Source organism: Opisthorchis viverrini (assembly GCF_000715545.1).
Source record: "Opisthorchis viverrini unplaced genomic scaffold opera_v5_729, whole genome shotgun sequence".
NCBI lineage: Eukaryota > Metazoa > Platyhelminthes > Trematoda > Opisthorchiida > Opisthorchiidae > Opisthorchis > Opisthorchis viverrini.
The window spans coordinates 25,140-35,488 of record NW_008752400.1 but is presented as its reverse complement, the minus strand read 5'-3'; the positions used below and the strand labels follow the sequence as shown (position 1 = coordinate 35,488).

The 10,349-nt window shown below is 42.5% G+C and overlaps 1 protein-coding gene across 1 annotated transcript in view; it reads left to right on the top strand.

Annotated features, from left to right (window-relative positions):
• Window positions 1-4,015: 4,015 nt before the first annotated feature.
• T265_15685 (hypothetical protein) overlaps window positions 4,016-10,349 on the top strand; it is a gene marked incomplete at both ends in the record, with an annotated part of 21,927 nt that continues 15,593 nt past the window's right edge. The window contains 6 exons of the mRNA XM_009178941.1: window positions 4,016-4,196; window positions 4,248-4,387; window positions 6,679-6,763; window positions 6,923-7,017; window positions 8,693-8,717; window positions 8,879-8,929. Coding sequence (XP_009177205.1) covers window positions 4,029-4,196; window positions 4,248-4,387; window positions 6,679-6,763; window positions 6,923-7,017; window positions 8,693-8,717; window positions 8,879-8,929 — 564 coding nt within the window. The remainder of the gene's footprint in view (window positions 4,197-4,247; window positions 4,388-6,678; window positions 6,764-6,922; window positions 7,018-8,692; window positions 8,718-8,878; window positions 8,930-10,349) is intronic.

Below are 10,349 nucleotides of genomic sequence, written 5' to 3'. Positions count from 1 at the left end.
TCACGATGGTTCGACATTTCAGCAAGGAGACGTCATTTTAAGTTGTGCGTTCGCAAACTGACTGAAATTCTTCCAACAATGGAATGTCGTCCAGTGGTTTCTTTCTGTAAGACAGGACATTTGGTTCACTTGTTTCAATCCCATTTCCGATGGTCAGTTTCGCAAACTGAAGATATGATACTTCAACACAATTAGCATGCATTTAGACTTTGCGGTTCCGGTCCGAAAACGTTTCCCAGTGCTCTGAACCTCCTAATAAAGTTAGCGAGCGACCTATTCAGTGCTTCATCCATAGTTTAGTATTAAGCTTTCGCATGTATCCGTGTGATTGCTTTCCGCGATTCGAAAGCATTCGTGAACGAATAGGCTTGACCGTTTTCTGATTCTCTCCTGGAAGTCTCCTCCCCTACTCTAGTAGGGACGAAATCATGGGATCCACTGACCCCGTAGATTTGCTCCTCACGCCCTGTTGAGTAGCCCCTTTTCGCCATACTTCCCGAATACTTCACTCTGCTGACGCCTGGACTCACGCGTTTTTGTTTCTCTTGACAGCTATGTGGTTTTCCTCAAGGCGACACAAACCATCATTCGTACCAAACGATGATCCATTCGGGACCATCCACCTCGCGTGAAGAGAATATCTTGGAAGTATTTCTGTTGGACACTGGGAAAGTTGACTTTGCGAGGCGGAGCTTGTGGCAACGTAGGTTGCTCCAGAATTAAGATATGTAGCGGCACTGGGCACTTTTGAACATGCATTAACAAAGTAAACACGGTGGGAACGGTCGTGCATCGCTCCGAATCGGAAGACCTGTATTATCTCCTCCCAGATTTCTGAAACTGAACTAAATCAGGTGTTGAAACTCACATAGGAATTCTGATCGATCGGTTTGAAGGAGGCCTTTGTACGCCCTGAATAACCTAGTTTTATCAACAGCGCAGCAAGCTGTAATTTTTTCAAAACCTGTCAAAATCGTTATCTGAAGGGTTTGATCCACTTGGATGTGGGGGCACAAACGGCGGGGCGTGGGGATTGTATTCCCAATAATGCTGCATAATGTTCCTATGATTTTAGCCACATGGGTGTCTTAGCTTTTAGAAGTACCTGAAAAGCATCATTTATCGCACAGAAAACAAATGACTGTACAGATTTAAGGTAGAAATTCCGGTCTCCCTCCGCGATGCATGAAAAACTGCTCGATTTCTGGCACTCTCAAAGTTGAGCGAATCCTCAAGTAGTCGAGCAGGCTTGATCGAAAAGTATTCAGGCTTGAACAGCACAGCTAACAAGCGTTTGCTTACCGGTTTCATTTACGACCGGATTCTAGTCATGCGAAACGGGTTAGGACCTGACAGGTAATAGGAAATTCGTGGTCCAACGAGAGGCACTTCAGGAATAAGCCCCACAGTGGCCAAAGAGATTGACTTTATCGATGGTGTCTCTATGGAACTGCTTTTATTTGACAACTGCTTCAGAACACTGTTTTGCAAATAGGCAACCTCAGCTAGCCATACGGCTGCGTTTTTATGCGTCAGACATGCCTCTTAATTAGAAACCAGGAATGTACCATAAATAAAGAATCATGCTCACGCGTGAGGCCTGTTAGTAATGGAAAATGATTGTTTTTGGGTCTATAAAAGTTAAAACAACTTGAAATAAAACGCACTAAATCTTTCCCAATACGTAGTATTCCATATAATAGATTGCGATAGAATCTCCAGTGGCACGCACTGTTAGAACGCCTGCATACAAACAGAGTACTCGCCAAACCACACGCGAGAATGACGGGACTTAAGAGCACCCAATCGCAACTGATCCTTTGCAACAAGAATCAAAATTACAAGCCGCAATTCAGATTTTATTCAAGATTACATAAGCAAGTAGGCGCGCCCCAAACTCTTACAAAAAAGCAACTTGAAATGCCTACCAAACGTCACCTTAGCTGGCTTCGGAATGAGGCACATGTATTCGAGCGAATAACCAGTTAGTTGAATACTGTGCTGGAAGAGTGAACAAGAGATGAATGCGAAAATTTCCATGACGCCATGACCTCAGTCCTTAATGGGATGTGGTAACGCAAAATACACGAATACCTGAGGATATGAGGGCGCACACCACATCACCGCCAGTCAACTATTGCTTGTATCAAAAGAGTGAATTTTTCAGTGCCTGGAATCGGCAACTTGTGGCCACGTAATCCATGAATGTCCTTTCGCATCAACACAGAATCAAACAACACCAATATTGCGAAGAATAACCGATGAGAATTTTACATATTAGGAAATTCTGAGAGCAACGATATCTCTAATATTGTGCCAACTGAATCACGAGGCGGTCTGTGTGCAGCACATTCAGGTGTAGAATACCATAAACGAGAGTTTCAGTTGAGTCTCTCGTGAAAACCAAATTGTTTTGAAATTAGCGTATTCCTCAAAAACATGGACTCCTATTTGTCAAACTTACAAACTGATAAAGATGAACGCCCTTTCTACTACGTTCCGTGTTTGACATGGATGGCTCAAAGTATGCTGCGATTGCGCCCTGTCTGAATGCACCGCTATAGCGCATCCGGAAACGAAACTATGTCTACGGCCTTCATGGCATTCTCCAGTACACGGATTCCGTCCCAAATGTAAAGTCAACGACTGGTCGAGAGTGCTCAAAAACATTTCATTTTTTTTCTAAAATACTGGCGATTCGATTCACTTGACTGGATTTGTAGTGTTTGTATCCAGTCAAGTATTAATTTACGCATTACCCTAGTGAACCTAAAGGGGCTATTTTCCTGGCATAATATTAAGTAGTATTTCCATCTGTAGATAAAGAGATCCAGTAGAATTCATCCGACCGTTTCGAAACCAATGACAAAACATCTACAGTTTTGTCCACGCTACGTCATTGACAGATTTGCATTCCTGATTTTCACACTATGATCAAGATACTTCTCTTCAGAAGAAGAGAAGAGGTCAACAACACCTGGCCTCTTGAGGTTGTATTAGTTCGTAAACAAGTTGGATGGAGTAAAAACCAACATGGTCCGCAAGCATTCCATTCCCATAGCCTCGTGGATATAGTGTACACACGAGTTTTTGTCAGGTGTCTGGCAAATAGGCTTTACAAGATTTGCAAAGATCACGCACTAGGTGCGGATGTGACGTGCATATCGACAACCACACCGGAAGGCTTATAAACAGAGGGGATTGGGACCGAATACTGAAGACAGCATCTTACTACAGAAGACTGAAATTCATCAGGCACGAAGGCGTCCGCCTACACCAAGCTACCGAAAGAGAAGGTAATGCATCCGAAACGATAAGGCGGAAACTAGCGATTTCAAATAGAATAACGTTCAGTTGAAGATCCGATTCATCTGTGGTAGGTTGCTTGGCGCAAATATCGAAGATACAGTGAGGGCTCGCTTAAATTTCTTGATAGATTTTTCTACATCCTTTGCGAGTGTTTGAAAAGCTACATCAGCCGGGAGATTGAACGCTTATCTGAGGAAATCAGTACGCATGCGCTGTCACGCTGTATGGCTGGATAAGCGAAACAGTTGTCACTCTCGACTGCATTTTATCCCGTCGACAAAAATTACTGAATCAGTCTAACAGAATTGTTTAGCATTATTCTCGGAGTCCAATCAGCTCATTTCAAGGTCGTTTAAACAAGCCACCCGCAATGGAACAAGCGACTAGCATTTCTGGCATTTTTTGAATACCGAAATTGATTGTTAAACAACGTTGATAGTGCATAGATCTGGCCTTCGTAAGTACTGCAAATAAGCTACAAATCACGCGTAACCACCGTTTGTGAGCTATGCTCATAAAAACGTTATTTCCATACTAACAGAGCAAATTGTTTTCCTCCTGACGAGACCACCTGTCATTGTTCAGCTGTACTTATGCTCAACGATTGTCGACACATAATTAATGAAACTGATTTTTTCAAAGACTTATTTGTCAACGTTGACTGTTTTCATACCGAATATAAATAACAGCCAAAACACCATTCTCAGGACGCCACAAGGATGCACATTAACTTCATTTTATTCTACGTGACCGCTGTGTCTTACTGCATTGTTTTCTCTAAAACACCAAAACTAACGCAGTTTGTTGATCTGCACAATGATGGAAGACTGAGAGTGCAAAAAGGCGAGGTTCCTGGCCATCCGTGTGCCAGATATATGCCCCCAGTTGTAGGTCTAATCATTTCGTGTTACAGATATGAAAATTACTCCCCAAATCAGGAATGGGATGAAGAGTTGGCGAGGAAGGCGCAAGAGTGGGCAAACAAATGCAAAGCAGAGCACAACAGCAACGAGAATCGCAGAACGAGCAAGTTCCGTGTGGTCGGTCAAAATCTGGCCATGGGATATGATTTGCAGGCGTAAGTAGAGATTACTGTCCAAACAGTGTGTCTTGATATTACTAATAAATAGACTTCATTCAAACCGCTTAGCTAAGATTGTGATGAGCAATTAAGGGCATTTTCCTTTCCCGTTAAATAATGATGCTGCCACGTCAGCTTTACTGAAAGCAAGAAGATCTATTTTGCGGTTCTATTCGGTTTTCCGTGTTGGTTCTTGATAACGAATGAGACTGATTTCCTGGCTAGTCCAGATAAAGAGCTTTGCCATGTTTCATTGATTGAGAGTTGTCCACTGTTTTGTTACGGATACTGTACCTTGTTTTGGTGTACCCGTATTCAATCACGGCAATATTATTCAGAATGCTATTCGGTGTTTTACCAAACCTGCAATCTCTGTCCTTGAACAATTGGATGCCTTTGCATCGGTTGGCGGCTGGCTAAATGTTCTGCTTCAGCAGTGGCGAATGCCGTTCTATATTGCTTAAAATGTGTTCCCGTCCTGGGCACAGAGGAGATGGTGAGTAGGGATGATTAAACTCGGTTAAACTACCCAATTAGTGTAAATGCTTGGTTTCGTTGGTATCGCTCTGGCTAGCAGTCTTTCTCAATTTTAAGGAAGTCTCACTAAAAATCTACCCGCATGTTGGTTTGATTTGGGTGCTAATAGTTGGTAGACTTGTAGCATGCGCATGAAACACCGTACATGTTAATTGAGAATGGGGTGGTATTTCTATATTAGTTCACTTTATCTACGGTTCACTTTGCTACTAAAATGGGCAGTATAGGCATCGTTGCGAAATGTGTTTCCTGATTTCTGCGAACAAGATCTAGCCACAATGCTAAAGAACGAATATCCGGTGGTCAAGCTAAACTGAAACGTGCAATCTGACCCTTGTGGCCATAGTTTATGCTCAGCTGTATGCTACTTGCACTTTGTGTGGTTGTGCGTGACTATCCAAAGAGCTAGACTGCCTAGGTGGGGTTGATTTCAATTTGTGTATGTACTCCAACTCGAATGGCATTGTGGACTGTGGTCAGTTTCATCATCATCGTCATCATCTCATCTCATCTCACCTCATCTGTCTATACATTCAGGTTGTTGAGCCAGGACATGTCCTCAAGTAATCAAACAACCTGACGACTCGAATCCTCAATTGGGTGTCACAGGTTTGGGAGGAGACATCATTTTCTTTCACTATACTCATTACCGGATGCTTTCTCACTCGGTTAACCATACACTGACAGCTTGCATGGCTTGACACTGTGCATCGGTAACAATTTCATTTGAAGCCACACTTATTTGTAGAAAATTATGCCATAATATTTTGAGTAACAACTGGACTCACGGGCGGATGTTGTACTAACGAGTTGGTTCAAATCCATCGCAACTCCATGAAGCTTCAGTTGCATCGCTTTTATCCGAACTGCTGTATTACTCTTTGTCAGCAACGGTCCCGAAAACTCACAACCGCTTTCGTAATTGATTAGCAGGCAAAACCGATATTTTGTTCAGCACACTCGTTGTCCGTGTAATGCTGACTGAATCTAAAGCCAGTTCCGAAACAGCCGTTGTGCACTTGCCCACGTAATTCTACTCCCCAGGTCAACAGCCTCCAAAACGCACCGGGAGCAGGTTTTCACTTGCAGAGATTTTCCAAAACAGACTTTGCCACACGTTCCTTGGGTGAATATGGTGGAAGTCATCCATCTTTCTATCCTACCGTGACTCGTCCAAAACAGCTGCGAAGTGTCCTGCCCGAACTATTATCTGTTTCACTACTTACGGAACAGCTGCTCTCAATAGATGCGTATTGTCAGCAGGCGACTCAAAAGCAACATTCGTTCAACTGCTCCTGTCTCTTGCCTGATAAAATGCATGGACGATGAGTATCTGGCCATTGTTGATGCCTGATAGCTGGCTCACTTTTCACTCTATTGGCTATGCAATTAAAACTCGTGCGATTCCACTCTTGTCCAAATGAACGGTGCTTTTCTTTACTCTAATACCTGCAGGCTGACTTCCACGTCGAAACTAGATTGTTGCGAAATTATTGTGACGAATAAGTATTTGCCTTACGTGACCTCCCGAAAGGAATTTCCGTTGCGTTCTCCGTTCTCAGAAGACAATGTGGTCAGCAAGTAGTTCATCCAACCCAGATTCGTGTGGGATTTGAGAAATTTCATACAATATTACCGACAATCGCCCATTTGGTACAACCGAGTTACTCAGTGTTATTTACGTCCCTTATAACATCAAATGTATCAGTTTTCAGTTTTCTCGAAATGTGACAGCTTCCTACCACTTTTAGAGCTTACGAAGCATGGTTTGCGGAATACAAAGAATACAATTACGCGACTAGAGAATGTGTCGGTATGTGTGGACATTACACTCAGGTGAGTGAATCTTGCTTTGATCACTGGCCTGAGTATACTGCATGAAATTGAAAAAGATATTTATTATGGTGTATTTCAAAAGGGGTTTTACAATATTATAGGGTGGGACATTTTTTACAGCTTTTTAAACCTTCCATTATACACACGTTTTTGTTTCAGGCTGTATGGAACGAAACCACCCACATAGGCTGTGGCTATGCCGAATGCCCTTCTCAACGATGGCGCCATATATTTGTCTGTAACTATGGCCCAGCGTAAGTGATGTTTTGTGGAAGTTGGTTGGGCAGTTCAAAGTTTTAACGACTTTATTTCTTTTGTCTGTGTAAATCTCAAAAAAGTAGTCATCCGGAAAATTATTTTTGTAGCCAAGACTACTTGGTGTTGAGTACAGCTTTATCAAACCAAATTGATGAGACCGAAAAAGACCGCAAAATTACTCTAAACAGTGCACCAATGAGCCCTTCGAATTGCTTTCTGCTAGTGGAAATGTCCTTGTAGAGATGTGTTTTTTTCAGTCAGGTTAACGACTTTGTCTGTTGTTCAACTGGATACCTTCAAGCCGTCATTGATTATTTTGGGAGACCTGTCTCTAATCTAGTCCGCTCTCAAAATCTTACTCACTCAGATGCGTAGGAACTGCTATCCCATGCCACCTTTTATGGCATCCCGTTGCAAAGACCTAAGAAAGGTTTGTGTGAAACGTCTGTGGATGTTGCATGACTGCAACTGCTCTGAAATTCCAGCAGTGAATTTCGATTGGCAACGCTGAAGCAGTCTAGCTAAGCTTTGTGACTTGAAGCTAACAAGAAGAAAGCTGGTGATTTTATATGCATTTTTGCAATTTTGAATGTTCCGAATCATCGCACTGTTGTTCCATGATTTAACCTGACATGCATCGAGTAGGTTTTTAGCTGCTCAAGTGAAACTCGGTGCTAAATTTTCGTCCTCCAAAATTGTCCTTCACCAGGTCTTGAAGTCATACTAGGAAGGTGATCACGACTTGACTACGTATGCTCATTTGCGCGGAAATGCGATTATCTGTTTTTAGCCCATGTTCTGTAAACAGATTTTTTGAATGCGAATAATGTTTTGTGTTCTCCGTTTTTTTCTATTTTTCTACCTTATGTGATGCAACGCAATTTAGGAAAGGCACGGTAAAATCCATCTTCCTCGTGGACATTTCGGAATCCTCAGTTGTGATTTTATAGCTTCCCGCATTCCAGCAGGCCGCGGAAATTAACCAACTATACTTAGTTTGACCCAGTATGATGCCGCGGGCACTGAATCTAGTCTTGATTTCCACATCTTGCTGGCATCGTTTTGCTTCTGTCCCCTTATCTTCCTCGGTTGATCTATGCCTGAATAATCAAACGCTTTGAATTCGAAATTATGGCGACGCTTGTCGGTAAACTGCCCATGAAGATGTATCGGAGAATTTTATCAGTTCCAGTTCCATTTTGTCAACGCATTCAGTTTGGTCTTCTTCCTGGTAGACAGAATTTGCACCTATATTTAACACCTTGGAATTCGTTAATGAAATCTCCCGCCATTGAGACCGGAATATTAAGTGGACGTTTGTATCCACACCACTGATCTTGGTGAACTCGGAGTGTTTATTTGTTATGTTCATTCCCTCGTGAATTTCGCTGACCAGATTCATATCCAAACCGATATTGAGGAGGTAGCATCTTGGTTGAGTACGATGGTCCCTACACAACCGACCCCACTTCAAGCATTTTCGGTTCTATCTTAGTAATCACCCCACGATCTTCAAGTAAACTCAGTAGTGGAAATGCGAAAAAAACTTGCAATAAATATAGCCTAGTACTCGTCTATTCAGTATCAGCAGATAATAAACTTCCATGAAACTATCTATTTTTTATGCATTCCAGATTATCTTAATTGTCACTTTCCATTTTTGTTTCAGAGGGAACATGAGGTTGAGAACTCTTACGTAAGTCTCACTTATTTTGAGTGTTGATTAGATGAATAAATTAAACCAACAAATGTTATCAATTTCTCGCCGAATTTAGCCTGACTTTTGTTCCACAGTACATTCGATTAGGAAATCAAAGTGTACAGTCCATCAACAATTTTGGGTCTTTTTAAATGCAGCGGGGAGATCGTGGTTCTGCCACCGTACGAGGCGTCAGACACATGTCCAGGGTAAGCTTTATTACTGCGATTTTACCCTTTTTTCGAAAAATATGGCCCGTTTCCCGCTCCGTTCTCCCTCATTTGTTGCTCTGAATGGAAAACATAATGCAGGCTTATTAGATATTTTGACTTTTGTTCATCCTTCATTCCCTTCTGTATTCGTCATTTTGCCTTGTAGCAAACTGAACGAACCCGTAAGGAAGTCCTAACTGGAAGGTTTCAATACATTTTAAGTCGTACTACATGCATTCTGCTTTTGACCTGTGGGTAGCATGAAAAGGTCCGTGCATTTTTCAAAAGGGATTATCCTGTAAATGAAGCCTGTTGATGCCAAAAAGCCAAATAGCACTGTCAAGCGGTTTCATCCCCATTTGGATTCATCTGAAGTGCGTATGCAACAAATCTCAACGGATATTTGACCTGGAGTTTGCTTGCCCTTAGTATACACTTCTTTCCAAAACCGCAAAATTCAGAGGGAGAGTTTTGCGCCTTACTGAGTTGCTGACATTGTTGTGGAATATAGGTGTCTTGGGTGAGCTGCTTGGTTGTTGGTCTGTTCACAGGGCTTTGCGGTGGAAGTGCAAATATTTCGTCAGCAACCGAGGTGACACTGTCAGTCCACCTCGCATTGACGATATCAGCTCGATCGCGACCCAACTGCCAAGCTCGGTGAACAGACCAACACCCAAGAAATACGGTGGTTCTGTGTCTATATGCCTGAATTACAAGGGTTCGTGAGTCTCATTACATATGTCGAGGTGTGTAAAGTGGGTCTTATTCATCACTTTTTTCCACCATCATTATTCAGTAAGATGTTGACTAAAATTCGGAGATTTTAGTTGAGAATTTAATTGCAACACATTTTCCGTCAACGCCATTTCACACTGCGGGTAGCTGTCGTGCCGACGTGGCAGGTTTCTTTCGAAATCGAGCAAAAGTTGGAGGCTCGGACACAGCAGGGAGGTTTGGTGTCGCTTTTCATGACAAAGATAGGCAAATCGCAGCCCGCGTAGTCCGGTTTTGCCGAACTAGTTCAAGGACCACCTTTCAGTCACATCTCGCCATCTTGTTCACATCCATGGAGTAACTTACTTTTCATACGACCGACGTTTTGTAAGGCGTGGGCTAACGTGTGACGCCCTTTTGGAGTATGAAAAGCCATCATACAAAGTGTGGTTAACTTTGACCAATGCGTTCAAACGGATCCTTACAACTAAGGGCATATGAAGCTTCTGACATTGTGTCGCGTTCATGCACAGTGTCTAGTGAGCACCTGAAAGCGGGAGTCGCGTTTAGGCATAATGGGTGTCGGGTTTCCGAGACTAGCTTTTATTCACAGAAAATTAGGGAGAAATGCGTTGTATACAATGCACGAATCACAGGAAATTCCCTTAGGAATTCAATACATCATTTACAACACAGAAAAAAA